Source organism: Halyomorpha halys, unplaced genomic scaffold, assembly GCF_000696795.3.
Source record: "Halyomorpha halys isolate HHAL.00 unplaced genomic scaffold, Hhal_1.1 Scaffold1562.1, whole genome shotgun sequence".
NCBI lineage: Eukaryota > Metazoa > Arthropoda > Insecta > Hemiptera > Pentatomidae > Halyomorpha > Halyomorpha halys.
This window is the reverse complement of record NW_027114097.1, coordinates 171,592-189,199: the sequence shown is the minus strand read 5'-3', so window position 1 is coordinate 189,199 and position 17,608 is coordinate 171,592. Positions and strand designations below refer to the sequence as shown.

The 17,608-nt window shown below is 31.3% G+C and overlaps 1 protein-coding gene across 1 annotated transcript; it reads left to right on the top strand.

Annotated features, from left to right (window-relative positions):
- The first annotated feature begins 12,632 nt into the window (after positions 1–12,632).
- LOC136796754 (histone-lysine N-methyltransferase SETMAR-like) lies at positions 12,633–14,236 on the top strand. Its single transcript, XM_067051366.1, has 2 exons — positions 12,633–13,566; positions 14,217–14,236. Exons 1-2 carry the CDS (start codon positions 12,633–12,635, stop codon positions 14,234–14,236), a joined length of 954 nt encoding a protein of 317 aa, XP_066907467.1.
- Positions 14,237–17,608: the final 3,372 nt, after the last annotated feature.

Below are 17,608 nucleotides of genomic sequence, written 5' to 3'. Positions count from 1 at the left end.
TGTTAATTTTAATAATATAAGTCGAAATAGGTAAAGGACATTAGTAGAACACTTTATAAAGCTGTTGAGATACTATAGGTGTTAGTCTGCGCTGGTAGCACCACCAAACATCCAACTTGTTTTAGGTGTTTTGTTCCATACTTGTTATTAAGTGTATAGTGTCTATAACCGGTGCAAAGCTTTAAAAATCTTTGTTTCAGTTCAGAAGGATTAGATAATATTGCCATCGATTATAAAGATAAATCAAAATTACTCATTTATTATTCCAAGGAGGTAAAGAATTAGGAGATGATTTGAAGGGCTTTGTTAAGCAATTATTATTTATATATATATTTTTGCAATTTATTATTTGCGTTTTGTCATTAGTTTAGTCAGTATATCGATGGCATAGAAAGAAAACTTCGTATCTCAAACAAAATAAGAAATAAATAAAACGTAAATTTATATTAACATAAATATTCTGGATATTGAGAAAGATACAAGGTTTGATTCTTCGTCGATAGAGCGCAGCTCGAGTAAGATTGTTTGTATCATCACTTAAGTATTATGGGTATTGATATCATCTACATGAAATTTGCGCAGAGAGGTTGTAATTTGACAAGCTTTCGAATACATCATACGCGCCTTACCCACAGTTTTGTTATGACCCACGATTCTCCACCTGTATGCCAGGCGTGCGGACGTTCAAACATGTTTAAACTGACTCCAAAGCATACGACTCACCAAAATGTTTATGTGATTTACCACCAGACCTCCATTCTATTTTGCAGGATAACAAGCAGACTATTGTCAAACTTTTAGAATTACTCAATCATTCTAAACTTTACTATAAAATTTAATCAAATTTCCAAAGGTTCCCATGTTGCAATAGTTATACTATACTGTTGCTGTCTATTGATCATTTATGTTAATTAGCTTAATTGATCAAACTGTTGTTGTGGATCACTGGAGAAGAGAGGTATAAAGGAGAGATCAGAGGGAATAAGGTATTGGACGAATTGGTAAATTGTTATTTAGCTTTGGCGAGAAGGAGAAAAATAATATAGAAAAAAAATGTATTTGAAGTGTATTGTACTTATTTCGTTGATAATTATTGTTTGGAAAATGGAAAATTTATTGTGGTGTATAAATGTCAAATTATGGATTGATTGGTACGCTGTGTTTTGTAGCACCCCAATGAATTTGAGCGGCATGGCCAAATCAAGCATTTCTCTCAAGTTGCTATGAATCCCGTTCAGAATTGGAAGATTATCCTTTGTTAATCCGAAAATTAAGGTAATAAAGACTCTTGAATGATACATTAAAATAATTAAAAAAGTTTTATGAGATATGAAGTTATCCATCAAATAGCATACAAGTTATTTGAGTTTTTTGTAGAACTCTAAAACTTATTGTTCTTAATTGGAGCAGCTTTTATTATTATTATTATTCAATAAAAACTACAGCTATTACACCGATTTCGTATAAAACATGTGGAATTTATTTCTATTACATCCCTATAATTATTACGTTTAGGAAGTGTATTTAGGATTTCTTTTTTAAAAAATAGACAAAAAAAAGATAATTGTTTATAATTTTTTGCAACATATTTCCACTATTAATTTATGCACATTAACATTACTATGGTTGTAAATAACAGTAAAGTCTAATTGAATCAATCTCTGACCACACATTTACGCATCAAAGACCCTATTATGGAAGTGTTATAAAGCATGTACAATTACTCACAACTTAATTACATATAAACCTATAAAATTGAGCATCGAAGGACGATAAGCAGCTCAAGTAAATTTGTTATGGTGCATTTAACCCAGTCGCACTTCCTTATTTTCTAAGAGATAAACATCCTAATCCATTTACTGGTTTTTTATTATTCTGTCGAAGCTCTCGTAAAAATAGTACGCTGCTAATTACTAAAACATAATTGCGGTATTAAAAGTTGTCCTGTATACCTGCACTGCTTTCTATTTGCCGTACCTTAGCGAAGTGTCTTCTACTTATTTACGACCGGTCTGGGATAAATCATTAAAAAAAAATCAACTTTTTTATTTACCCTTAATTACCACCAACGAGTTTTTACTACTATAGTATTTTTCATGCCCTATTTTGAGGGTCTTATAAATATGATTATTTGAATTTTCTAGTTTGGCAAAACAAATACTTAGGGCTATAAACATTGCCTTAAATTTTATCCCATTTTGTTTAATGCAATAATTTAATTTTTAATAAAACTTCTTCACGGACGTTCTATAACTGTAAAAGAAGCATATGGGAGAAAATTTATCTCAATAAATTATTCTTCAAAACTAATAGAAAACAAATCGATAACAATTTAATATAGAAAAGTAAAATTTTTATAATTTTTTTTTAAGGCAATATAAAGTGAAAGTGATGTTTGCCTATTATCTACAGGTGATCAATCATGGTACGGGGTCAAGGTTTTCATTTTGTGGGGCCGCTACTTAATGAAAAAGTCAACACCCAAGGCTGGATTCGAACCAGCGTTGCCTGCAGATATCAGAACGATATCTAGGCCTAATCATGTGAGCTACGGATGGCCCCTTCAATTGTTTTTGAACTTTGAACTTAGTCAGCCGTTTTTCAATGTTCCCAATTTTAAAAAAGGTGCCTACTTGTATTTTATCTAGGAGTGGTTGTCTATTTTTTAAAAATCAATCTTAAATGCCCTTCAAAACTTATAAAACTTAAATAAACTTTTATACATTATTTGATGGGTAAGCTAGTATCCCACAATACTTTTTTAAAAATTATTTTAATGCGTCAACCATTAATGTGCTATTATTACCTTAATTTTCGGATTAGCCAAGAATAATCTTCTAATTGTGAACGGAGGCAAGGAACGCCATTCCATGGCCACTATTAATTTGAAATATACAACTGTTGCAACATGGGAACCTTTGGTGAAATTTGATTATATTTTATATTAAAGTTTAGAATTGTTTTTGAACATTGAAAAACGGCTAACTAACACAGATCTTTAATTCATCCTCGTTTTTAGCAGTACATATCGCTGCTCCAGAAGAATAGTAGTGGATCAACTGTTATATCTTTATTGTGTTATGGAGCCCCAAAATGGATTTAATCGATGTTTAAATCAAAAAGAATTAGTAAATACATTTTTGAGTCCACCAGCACAATAAATTAAATTTCAGAAAGTCTATAGTTGCATATTTAATTTTTCTAGACAAGGGATTTGTGTTTTTCATTTTCTTCTTCAATTTAAAAATGTGAAGTGACTGAATAAATATTTTTGGAAGATATATTTTCATGGATGTGTTTTTCTTTTTAGTTTCCTTCATATGCATTACCAGTATTCAAGTTCATTTTGACGATAGTACACCTGACACAGTGGTGCTGTTGAGCTTTTTTCAAACTTAAAAAAAAATACTAACAACGTGAAAAGTAAGCTACATAAATGCATTGTAAAAAGGTTAAATAAGAACTTTCAGGATCGAAATTCTACATTCCGACAATCTTAGAGACGTCAAATGGACAAACAAATGGAGGTAGTTATTTCTTACATACAATATCTCGAAATTCCAGGTTTGACTTGTACCACTTTTGCACTCAACTGCTCATATTATCTATAAAAATAATGACTTTGAACTACATCAGTGTACGTTTAACAATTGCATCTAAAGTCTATATTTTCTACGTGTTCTTTCCTGTTGTTATTAGAACCTACTACACTTTCTCAGAACATGACTTCTGCCCATAGGACAAGGAAAATTAATGGTATAATTATTTGTACATAGGCGTTGTATGGAAAGGTCGGTAGAAGGTATTATCATACAATAAAGGCCTGGTGTCCTTTAAAGGAGCTCGGTCTATCTAGGTCCCAATTAGGGCATAATCCTCCGGCCAATTAATAATATCTGGATCATCTGCGACCACGAACTGGCTGATAATCTCGCTCCTTTGTTAGCTAAGGTCAGGGCGGCCTTATCGTCTTGTCCCTTCGGCTATCTGCTCAATGTGCTGAGCAAATCTTCCGGCTGTCACATTAGAACATATGTTCGTCGGTTCTGATCCTATCTCCGGTCGCCGAGGAGTGAAAACCTACATCATTACCGTTCCATTGCCAGCATAGAGGCGAAGGATATCCACATGTACATACAATTCCGATGACGTTTATGCATATGAAGGGGTACAGTCCCTTTGTAGCTTATCGTTTCATTTTCAAAAGTAGTTGACAGTGCAGATGTGATGTATCATTTCAAATAAACAACTCTACCAAGCAAATAATTTGTTAGGGACTGAAAACAATAATCAGTGGCGAATAGGGGTGTCCCACAGCTTAGAATTATGGCAATGGCAAGATGTTAAGAGATTTTTTTCATTCAATTGCTCTGGTCAAGATACATTAACAGCTTATATGAAGATTATGAGTGCGTATAGTGAGTTTAACTAGGATTTAATTTTATCTACTCGTCAAAAAGTCAAGTTAAAATATAGTTTGAAGGGTCAGCTTCAGCAAAATTTGATAACACTTATGAAAGCTTGCCAAAAATCTGAATAAACCATACAATAGATTCAGTATTAACGTAATGTACTAGAGATCGATTGGTCCCAACTGTCGAACATCAAGTACCTTTACCTTAACTTTATCATTAAGTACACTTCACATTTAATTAAATCAGGGCGAATCTATTTTTCACTTTAGTACTTTGTACCATTTTTACAAAGGTTTTCAGCTTTGGAAATAAATAAAAACTAAACATCGTAATTTAGCAGAGATCCATTGGTTCAAACTATTGAACATCAAGTACCTTTACCTTAACTGTGTTTCACATTAAGCACACTTCACATTTAATTCGATCAGTGTGAATTTATTCGCCTCTTTAGAACATTGTGAATTTTTACAAAGGTTTTCAGCTCTGAAAATAAATAAAGACTTAACATCGTTTTTTATGGATCTTAGGCGTAAAACTTAAAGTTTTCGAGGACGGGGTCGACTGTCTCACACCGCTTGACAATAATACAGATTGGTATGAGCAAGTGTCAAGGCGTTAGTCCACTCGTTCATTTTTCTGGCTTGACACACCTCATCATCACAGCGAACCGAGATACTCTTCTGACTACAAGCTAATAAGTAGTCATAAGTAAGTAAGCAGTAATACATATAAGCAAACTAAATAATTTCTAACCTACATGGGATTTGAAGTTTTTAAAATATTTATTTGGCCTAATCTTCTTCCAAACTATTCTTATTATTGTTGTTCGGAAAATGTTATTCGTCAAAGGGATGACTAGATAATGACATGCTAAAAATAAAAATCTGCAAAAAAAAAAAATTGTTTACTTAATGACATGTCTCCTTGTAGGTTTAGTTATGTAATTTTGATTAGATAACAAAACAAACAAAAAAATGCTGAAAATGGAGTTCCCAATACTGGCAAATTTCTAGCCTAGCGGTGTAATAGAGATAGTTACTTAGAGATCTACTCATAAAGTAACTATACTAAGTAAAGGATAAACGAAGAAAAAATCTAACAATTGTATTCGATAAGTTGTAGGACGATAGGATAGTTACTAACTACCATTTTGAAGACCTAATATAACCTAACCATCTATATTGTTTCATAATCTTCCAAACTTTCAAAACATCATTTTGAGTTTATTATTTCTATTGCAAAAGCAGGAATAATTCATGGAAGAATGTTTTTAAAAGATTCTAGTTATACTAAATCAGAAGAAACTGTTACATAAATTACAACGTTATTATAAAGTATTTACATCTCATTTCCATCCTACCGGTGCCATTAGTAAATAAAGAAGCTCAGACATTAATGGTACCATAGAGTTAGTTATGGCGAGGAACTTATCATTTGGCTGATGGTACCTTTACTAAACGGTTATTTTAGATAATATATTGACTCGGACCAAGCTCTTCATGCATCCTTAATACGAGGCGATATTGAGTTGTAAGGAGCGTGATCTGGATCCAAGCTCGCCCATCACTCTCCATCTGACCTCTCGCCGTTCTCTGACACTAATGAACCCTCTTAGCTAATACTTTCTAAAAAATGTTATTTATTTTCTCTAATTTCGGATTTACGAATATAATCAATAAGGTTATTTATGTCCGGATTCGGCGGAGAGGCCAGGGACTAGCCCTATAAATGGTCACTGGTAAATTACGATTTGTAAGTGGTAATTATGTAAAAGAGGAGAGATAAAGGATACGGTTATTATCGGAAGCCAGGAGTCCTCGGGCGGGTATTAATTGATTCGGACACTGATAGCTCTGAGCTTTGCTGCGCTTTTAGCTATATTGACCCCGATATCCCCGTCTTCGGGGGGGCAGATAACTGCTACGGATTCTTCAGCCCCGGAAGCCTAATTGGCAGATGCTGGTGGATACATCTTATTCTTGGGCATTAGCTACCGGGAGCTTTCTCGTAGCCTGGGGCCGATTTAAATCAGATCGGCTTTTTATATAACTCGGCGGGATCCTGATGAAGCCGCTCCTAATTAGGTGGAAACCTCCTAAAAGGTATTCTATATTAGCATACGAGGCTGATGATCTCAAGGCGGACATAACTTAGTGGAGGAATCGGCGAAAATCTCTGGTTCTGATAGAACCATATAACGAAGAGGGCAATATTTTAGTTCTAATTTTGCCAACCTCTTTCTCCAACCATTTTATTACTGAAGACTTATTACAGCAATTTATACAGTTTGCGGCTTCATTATAATATAATGAACTTAATCATTATAATATAATAACACATGAGTCTTATAATGTGTTGGTAACAAAAGAAGTGGCCAACTTGTGCGGATATCATTACAGCCTCATTACCGTGGAAGCAATAGCACTACACAAACTTTTTAATAAGTGTGAAATTGTTGTATAAAAAACTTAGTATATTTCTGTATCTGTATAAAACAAAAAAAAGAAAAGAAAAAAGAAAGGCCAATGTCCATTTCATTTGTTTTGAGAAAAATGTGTTTTTTATTTTATTGCAGATTTGACCCTGGTTCTTTGAAAACATCTCCGTCTTGAAATCTATTAAGATTAGGACTATTTCAATTATTACCACTATTACCTTAATTTCAATTATTACTCCAACATTTTCGAATTAACAAATGAAATCAACAAAAAAAAGTATTAAATATGGACATTGGTTCTATATTAACTGTGGTACTGTTTTTATATTTATTTGTTTTTTAATAAAAAAAATAGAAGATAGGAAAAGAAAGTATAAAATGTTTTATTTTATTTATTTATTTTTTTTTAAATCTTAGCTAATTTAATTGGAACTTTGTTGATCAAGACAATTTATTGTCGTCTTGAAAATATTCTTTGAAGATTTCTCCAAGAAAAAAAAAATAATGTACTGCTTAAATTTAAGTAAATAACATTTGAAATAAATAAGTAACATTTGAAATGTCATTTTTTATTTCAGTGAGTTAATAACCTAGGAACGTATTCAGGTTATTATTATCCATGTTGTCAATAATACGCATAAGATGTAGCACAGAATTAACTATTTTTATATTTTATGTTACATCTTCTTCTTCTTCGTTAACCAACCCAAATAACTTTTTTTTTTTCGGCCAAGACTCCCATTGGAGTCCTATACTGCCTAACCATGGTTGGGGGTCAAAGTTCTTCATTTTGTGCGACCGCCATTCAATGAAAAAAGTCAACGTCCCAGGCTGGGCATAACACAGTGTAGATACAAAAGATTTTTTTTTTTTTGGTGTTTATACACCGTCATCTTCAACCATATAAACATTTTTAATGTCACAAATTCATAATTAAACTTTTATTGGAATATTACCAAAATTTTGGTTAACTAGAGTTCGTTACTAACTGATGAGCCATTATGGCGTTAGAACTGGATAACCAAAGCCATGTTGTAAAAGACTCAACTAAGTAAATTATATTTAATCAGTCCAATAAAGTTAGTAGTTTGCTGATTTTTTTTTTTTTTTTTTTCGGTTGGTTCTACAGAACTTGTAGATTTTTGGCCGCCCAAACTAGCCTTCTCCACATCTATCTTGGACTACTACTTTTTGATTTGGTGCATGCAGCTCTTTTACATATTTTTTGATTCTGTATATCTAATAAGATAACTATAGTGTGCTTCTATTTTATAATACTTGTTGTTTGTTTCTTTTATCTCTTTTTTTTTGTTCCCATTAGAGGGCAATTGTTTGTTTTGTTAGATTTACAAATATCGTTATTTTTGTTATTAATTTTGCTAAGAAGCAAACTACTATAAAGTTGTATATAGTTAGGGGTGTCTTTTGAAGGAGACTATACCCTACAACCCATAATCAATTGTTAAAAAAATGTAACGGTTACATCAACTATGTAAAGCCCACCGATCTGTAATTAAATAAATAAAGAATATAAAGTAATTAATCCACCAATCCTTGCACTTTAGCTTAGTGCTAAGTTGATATTATCAATTTTTTTTTATTTTTATGATTATGTGATTGAATAATATTTGGTCTTTATCGCTCAATCATTAATTTCAGTCTACTTAATTTACACTAGATTACTTTTATTAAAGGAATTCGCCGCTCGATGCACTCATATCCACCAAGGATGAACCTGGCCGGTATTGCTCTATGTTTTCTCATTCCAGTTCCTCTTGCACATCTCCTGCAATGACTATTCCCCCGAACAAACTATCTATCGGTAAGAACAAACGGTACAGAACATAGCCTCCAGGTAGCTGCTGTTTTATCTCGCTGCGATATCTCCGTCCTTACTTTCTAAACAGGAGCACGATTCAATTTTTATACCCCGCACACAGAGCGTGTCCTCTCCCTATTAATTTTTATTATATAATTTCGGTTCGGTAAATAACAATCGCCGTTTTGGATCACGAACTCCCGATCTCTATCTTGGGGATATCGTTTATGATATCGATCTTTTGGATAGTGGATATAATTCAAGTAGCCGGGCGGTCACATCCTTATCAACTGGCCCCGACGTTGCAATTAAGATGACCGGGCTAAATAATTCTTCACATCCAGTCTTTGAAGATTAGTCTCTAATTACTGCGATTAGTTAAGAGAGATCTTGATCTTATCTCGACTGATCTGGATATTTGTTAATTTATTTCAGGAAGCTATATTTCATTGCCTCGTTGACCGTCCCTCCTTGATATTATCTTCGAAATTAGGAATTTAAATACCATTTCTTTTTAAAGCTATACATTTTATTGAGAAGTATCGTCACTTCTCCCAACCTGATATCGAGTGTAATCGATTATTCATGGAGGACCAATATTAATCGTCATGGCGCTAGTCCATTTATAATTTAAATCTAAGTCCATTTATCACCTTAAAATAATACATGTATGTAAGAGTTTAAAAATACTATGTTACAAAACTTTAACTTTGTTAAAGAGAAAGTCTTACATTAGTTTTATTTGTTTGATCAGATTACCAGAATAATTATTGAGGCTATAGTAAGAGAGTAAATAATTACATTAATGTATAATTCTTATTTCTCCCAATTTTTCTCTAATATTTCATCCTTCAGGCAAGTATCAAGAAGAACAATTTATTTTTCCAAGAAATGTTTCCTATCGCAGGCTGCTATAAATTAGTATATAAATATCGTTTATAAATGTACCAAGTCGATTATAAATATGTACATTCTTATTTCCTCACTTCAATTATTTAACAGTTATCTTATTTACTCATATACGAGGAACGTCTGAAAAGTTTCCGACCTAACGAAAATACAATACATTTTTTCTGAATTTGTTTTTTCAACATCTCCTTGTAACATTACACACTTCTCTCAGCTTTACTCCCATATCTGTCCGCACGTTGGGTGTCGCGTTTGCTCACGTTAGACCAACAAATGTTTTCGTATGAACATTTCCAACGCTCTGCTGACGCAATAAATCCGAGTTTTGGTGCCGATTCATTACTGTAGATGTAACTTGGATACACCATTGTACGACTGAAACAAAAATACATTCAAAACAGTGGACTGCAAAGGGGGAACCGGCTTCGAAAAAAGCTAAAACTGTTTTCTCGGCTGGGAAAGTGATAGCGATTGTTTTTTGGGATAATCATGGAGTTATTTTAATTGACTATCTTCAGAAAGGGAAAACCATTACAGGAGTATACTACGCATCATAACTTGACAAGCTGAAGGCAGAACTTGCGGAAAAACGGCCACATTTGCAGAAAAACAAAATCCTGTTTCAGAAATACAACGCATACCTCAGCGGTTGCCATGTCGAAAATCCACGAACTACGGTTTGAACTGCTTAATCATCCGCCTTACTCACCAGATCTAGCCCCAAGCGACTTCTTTAGGGGTCGAAGGACAGAGATATTCGTTAAATGAAGAAGCAATCACCTTCATTGACCATTATTTTGCAGAGAAAAATATCAAGTATTTTTTGGACGGGTTACAGAGATGGGAGCATCGCTGCTAGAAATGTGTAGAGGTATAAGTAGACTATATTAAAAATTAAAAAAAAAATTAGGAAAAAATGTCTTATTTTTTTGTTAGGTCGAAAAGGTTTCAGACAACTCTAGTACGAATTCACAGTAATACAAATAATCCTAAAAAAATAAATTGTATTTTTGTATGTAGTTGTACAATTTGTAAATTCGTATGTAGGATTCATAAGAAAACTGGTAAAGAATTAATGTCAGGGAATAAGAACATGCAGTCTGCGATAGAATAAAAATTTAAATACTTGGACAAAGAATTTTCATATTGATAGTGGTATTAACAGATTGAAGGTTCTAGTGATTTGGGGAGAGGGAGGGAAGTTATTTGATCCTATTTTTTTATTACTTTAGTGAAAAGTATATATAGTTTTCTAATCAAGATTGACTCCCCTAACCATAGTTGAGGGAGGGGGAATATAAAGTGCTGTTTCTAAACATCACCTAACATTTATTTTTCATTTGGATCTCCATTTACTGCATCCTTATATAGTCTAGATAAAAACTGAACCTTTTTTTAAACAGAAACTAACTACTTTTTTTCTCTTTGTTTGTTATAACTTAAAAATAAATCTTTTGTAACTTCTCGAGAAGCTGTTATTTTTTATGATCCCTTACCGTGATTAGCAGATTCATCAATTTAGACTCTTAACTACATATAACTTTCATTAAATTAATTAAGATGAGGATACAATTTCTTAATTTTTTTCCAAAATATATATACCAAAAATATTGCATTACAAGATTTAATTGGTTATAAACTAATTTTATATATACAGCATTGAATAAAACTTAGTTCAATTAATAGCATAGGCTTCCTATCGGAACCACCACAGTAACCAGAGGTTAGCCAATTGACAGAGAACATTTACATAGGGCCTAGCGGTTAACGAAAGCTGAGAGCATTGTGCGGGATCAAGGTGAGCTCACTCGTGATATTGTTAGATAACAAACAGACTCCAAGCCACGATTTATCGGCTGCTCCAGATAACTACTTACCCCTTTCCTTACACACACTAGTCATCAATATTTTGCGAAACGCGTTACGAAAACCTCTATTTTTTTTGGCGGCTTTCATTTTTAGATCCATTTTTCTTACTGTTCAGGAGTTCTGATTTTTCGTATAGTTCAGTATATAGACGTTCTCGGACTCATCAAAAACAAGCAATCAATAAAAAACAGAAATTTGACAATGAAGGGGCTAATATTTTTCTTATGTAAGGTTTTAAATGTATTCGTGTATGGAACCTTTTTATTTGCTAAGTGTGCTTATACAATATTTATGGAGATACATTTATACAATGAGATCATTATTTCTCTATTGTACTTTAAACCTTACATTATTTAATAAGGATGAAGTTGGCTACTGATAAAATAATAATATGAGTCTCGGGAAGGCTGGAAAAGTATAAGTCTTTTTTTGTTTTTACCAACCTAGGACAATCCTTCTTACTCCAATACTTTATTTAAGATAATTTGCATACCTTCAATACCATTCATTGTTTGTACAGATCATGTAATTTTGTAATTAATACCATTCACTGTTTGTTCAATTTCTATTAAAATTTTGTTTATTTATTAAAATATTTTAACCAAAACATTTTTATACTTAATAACTGCCACTAATTATGTATATGCCAGTTTAAGCTTTATTTTTAACTACTCTTTAACACAGTACAACGTTGCCATTGCTTTGTTCATTATCTAAAGAACCATGTATCACTCTAGTTTTGGTGTTAGTTAATGCTTACTTTAATTTTATTTCTATTAATATTGTTAATTGATATTTTAAAAATTAATTTTACTAATTTTATTTGTATAATGTGCGCACAGTCTTCCCATATCTTTTAAAGTTTTACCAAAAACTGTATTTTTATACTAATTTTTTGGATCCAAAATCTAGAGAAATTAATAAGATTTACAAAAATATTCTATCAATATTTTCTCAAAGAAAATTAAAACTTGCTGAATAATGATCCATTATATTGTACCAGGGCATTCAAAAAGTCCTGTCGTTTTTCGTTTGTTCGTTGTTTATTTTGATTTTAGGGTGTTTGGTAATTAATTCCGTTCAATACAACTTTTATCCATGTAAACACAAATGTTTATACTTTATGAATAGGAGGCTAAGGAGGATTAATTTAATGCAGTCACCATCCAACTGTCTAGTTAAAATGATTCCAGTTGAAACTCAAATTCGGTCGATTTTGCTCTATGAGTTTAAACTTGGCTCAAAAGCTGCCGAAACTGCTAGAAAAATATGCTCCGTGTTTGGGGAAGATGTGCTGTCTGAGCGGAAGGCACAATTTTGGTTTTCAAAATTTCGTGGAGGCGACGAGACACTAGAAGACGAGGCACGCTCAGGTCGACCAACTGTAGTTGATAAGGAGGACGTTCGAAGAGTAGTAGAGTTGGATCCGCGTCAAAGTTGTTCAGAGATAGCCTCTCAACTTAATATCTCAGCCACCACTGCCTGGAATTACCTTAAAGAACTGGGAAAAGTGAAAAAACTGGATAAATGGATTCCTCATAAGCTTTCAGATGCCAATATGCTTGTTCGCTTGACAACTGCATCTTCGTTAACTTCCCGCTTGAAAGTCGAACCCTTTTTGAATCGAATCATCACCTGTGATGAGAAATGGGTGTTGTACAACAACTGCAGACGGTCATATCAGTGGTTGTCGGCAGATGAGAAACCTAAACAATTTCCAAAACCAGATCTCCATCCAAAGAAAGTTTTGCTCATTGTTTTCTGGACAGCCAAAGGTATAGTGCATTTTGAGATTCTGAATCAAGGGCAAACCATCACTGCAGAAGTATACTGCAATATACTGGACCATTGCCAATCCAAGCTTAAGACTTTTGATCCCTGCTTAGTCAACAGAAGAAGACCTTTGCTTCTTCAAGACAACGCTCGACCACACACCGCCAAATTGACCAGGGAAAAATTGACAGAAATAGGCTGGGAAGTTTTGCCTCACCCACCATATTCCCCTGACCTGTCACCCACTGATTATCACCTATTCAGAGATCTCGACAACAATCTGAGACAAAAATGTTTTCAAGACCGTGACAACCTAATTCACGAACTGACCACTTATTTTTGCAGTAAAAATCAACAGTTTTTTAAGGAAGGAATTTAGGCTTTACCATCTCGTTGGGAGAAGGTTACCGACTGTAACGGTGGATATTTTGATGAATAAAGGTGATTATTTGAAAATATTTATTTACTTATAATTTCCCCCAAAAAAACGACAGGACTTTTTGAATGACCTGGTACTTTCTTTTCGTCAAAGTGAAGAAAGAATTTGGATAAAATTAAATTCTTTGGAAAGCCTAAGATTAGAACAGGCTGAAATAACTTGTGACTTCCTTTTTGTTGGTAGGATGAAATTATTTCAGTGATTTTAGGAGGAAAAAATTAATTTTTATCAGTCTTGCTATAAAGAACTTCTGAAGAATTGGAAAGTGTGTAGTTCGTTCAGGTGTGGCTTTTGGTTGTCTCATATCTTTGTGAAGCGGACGTTTAGATAGGCATCAGTTTGTGTGTGGTTGTTAGCTTTCTTGATCTCTGTATGCATCTTTTACAAATTTACAAATTTAAAAAAAAAATTCTTATGCTGTCCCAATAGGATATACATTAACTTCTGGCATTAAATCCAGTAACTTTTTTAATGAAAAGGAGAATACTAGAGAAATTAAAATTTTCAATTGAGAGTAATTTTTTTTTGTTATTCAATTCAATTATGTCATTTTAGATAAAATATTTCTAGAATAAGTAGGATATAAAAAATATAATTAACGTTTTAGAAACGAGAAAATCAGTCACCGCTTGTAAGACTTATTTTCCATTCTAAGTTATAGAATTTTTAAGCTTTATAAATAGTTCATTTCTAAATGGATAATGATCAAGTAAGCTTTGCGATGGTTACACTTCATGAATTTCTTCTATAATTATTAAAAATTCCTTTGTAATATGATTACCGATTAAATAAATTAATCAGTGCTGTTTATATAGTAACTATTGTATTAATAGTGTTAAAAATATATTGTATTGAAAATGTATTCTATCGTAACTGACTTGAATGCAATTATTATACTGATAATATGAAGATATTCCTCAATAAAACCAGCCTTTAATTATTATAAATTATAAATAATAATAAACAATATAACTACAAAATAAGAAAATAACGCATAACATGCGTATAGGACTATGGGAAGAATGTATATTTAGTATCATAAGTAGTAATTATATGTGACGTAAATTACATGAGAAAGTGAAAATTATTTAAAATTAAAAATGTGATCACAGTGAAAAAGAAAACGTGCATGTAATAAATTAGTCATGTTAGTAAAACTATAGAATAAAATAAGTAAAATGTCAATTTATACAAGCTAAAGGAGTAAGTAGTAAGAAAGGACGAATAAGAATATAGTTAAAATGGAAATCGAGTAAGACAAATTGAAAAAGGGGAAAAAACATTAAATATATCAAACTCGCAGACTATTGCAAGAGTGGTGGTAGGTGGCGTCGAGGATGGGAGAAGTTACAAACATACGTTGGAGTGGAAGTGGATACGTAGTTTTATAAGTATGATATTGCTATGTATCCAAATCAATATGAACTAAACTAAATATTAATAGGAAATAAAACCGAGGTATAACTAAATATTATTAAATATGTACACGGTAAATAAACATTAGAGGTATAAAGAATTTAACTATAATTTGAAGGAATAGTTCTGATGAGGAATATCTTTACCTTATTTTTATGATCCAATACATCCATACAAAATCAGGGAGGAGAGAATAAAGTTTCGTTGTAATACATGTATTATAACTATTATGATTAGTAAATAAATGATTAATTGATGAATTTAATTAATTCGCTAACTGATTTCAAATTACTATTTTATTATTATAGCAGAAGTTTTATTTTAAAATGCAAATATCTAGCCGATTCTTCTGCTTGTTTGGTCACCATCAATTAGATATAAACTATATGTATACATAAAGCATACAAATTTTATATAATACAAATATATAAATCTCCAGAATCCACATACCACCCAAAGACTGATTATCTTCTTCAAAAACACTGCTTATTTCTAAAAATTCTAGTGCTTTAAATTAACAGGAATTTTTTTGTTTATTGTTTAATAATCTAGAACTTGAGGAGAGTATTTAATTAATTGATGAAATTATATTCCATTAATTTCTGAATTAATGTCTTTAATCGTTTTTACCCTACAAATCATTCATTCTCCGTTAAATTAATAAATATTTATCCACTTAAATCAGTATTAATTGTTTATTATATACGAAACTAGCTGACCCTATTTAATTTCCTATGTTTGAGGACATATATTGATTTAATGAACATAATTGATAGTTTATTATAAATTACTGTATTTATTTAAAATTAAACACTTACATGTACTTCATTATTATGATTTTGCAACACTAATAAACTCAATTTATGAGATAAGAAAAGAAAATGAAATTTGTGCTGTTTGTCAGACTTCAACTTTCTAACGGTTCTATTAACGTAGGTATCGTATGCAGAGCATTAAAGAACGATTATATAAACAAATAACAATTTCCTCGGAAAATTGTATTTAGTAGTTTGAGACGACACTAAAAACCAATATGATTTGATTTTTCTTGGGAAAAATTCCTCAAGCCACATTATGTTTTTATTATTTTAATAGAGCTTAATAGGATCAGATAAATTATTTTCTTATTCTTTGGAAAGATACGGATAGATTAGTATATAATAAACGTAAAAAAAGTATACTTTCTGAGCTACGCACCAGAAACGTTTAATTTTGTTCATAATTTTGATTTCTACTTGAGAATTCTTGAATTTCATTATCTTTAAACCTTTCCGTGGTGAAAGGAAACATTAAAAAAAAAATAAACAAAAAAAAACACGTAAATTGGTCCAGTAATTCAAAAGTTTATTGTGGACAAAGATTCAAACATTCCCTTTTATATATATCTATAGATAATATTTCAGGGTAAATTTAATCCAAAAATATAAAATGGTATTATATTTTTAGTGGAGTCAGTAACTTTCTATTAAAATTGTTTCAACTTTTTTTATTTACTATCTGTTTCGTGAAACATTCTAATTTGCTAAGTGATAAATAAATACATGTAAAACAGATCTGATTAAGTAACTTTATTTTTCGAATGTATCATGTCAGGATTTTTTTTCCTATGGGCTGATTAACTATAATCATACTTCAAATATTTTTTATTAATTACATAATAATATATTATTCTTTTCGACGCTTCGGACCATCCTTACGAAATTTTCTCTAAAAATAGTTACGAAGTGTTATTAATTGTTCTCATATTTATAATTTATTGTTATTAATGTTTCGCTATTTTATGGAAAAATAGCCCAAATCAGTTTTCATTACTATTTAATTTTTTTTATTTTTCATAATTTTGCATATCTTTAGTTATTATAGTTAATTTTTACTTCACTAGTTTGTATTCTTTTTTTCATTATTTTGTCTCTTTGCTTGAACTGTGGCACATCTTACAAGAAAAGTTTTAATTAATTTTTTTTTTGACCTATTACAAAGACATATTACTATACACTGGGGTTTCTTTCTCAAGTACTGCCCCTTAAAGTTGTTACCAATCAATTTTTGTCTGTAGCATAATTCCTCAAAATAAAATATTAAAAAAAAATTATTAGATTTGCTTGTATTCAAGTTAAGTAGAAATATTATTTTTTACATTTATATCATTGAAATATTTGTTTAATGGTCACTTTTGAAAAAACAAAATTTTTACAACTTTATTATTCCTGTTTCTTTTCTTAGTAGGATTAATTTTTAAAATATTAATTATCAATAATGAACCAGGAAAAATCTCCTTACATCAAATTTGTTTTCCAAATTAGCTTAAAAAATTAATTTCGCTCGAAATTACAGATTGGCTTAAATAATTTTAATAGCAATGTATATTTTAATATTTTTATATATTTATATGTAATTAAATATTTTTAACTAATGTATGTAATATTAATTAGTATATTGCTGATAAAAAGCCCTAAGGAAAAATTACCTTCAACTGTTCAAGTAATACATATGAGGTTTCACCAAACCAAGTCCTCCCATATCCAATCCTT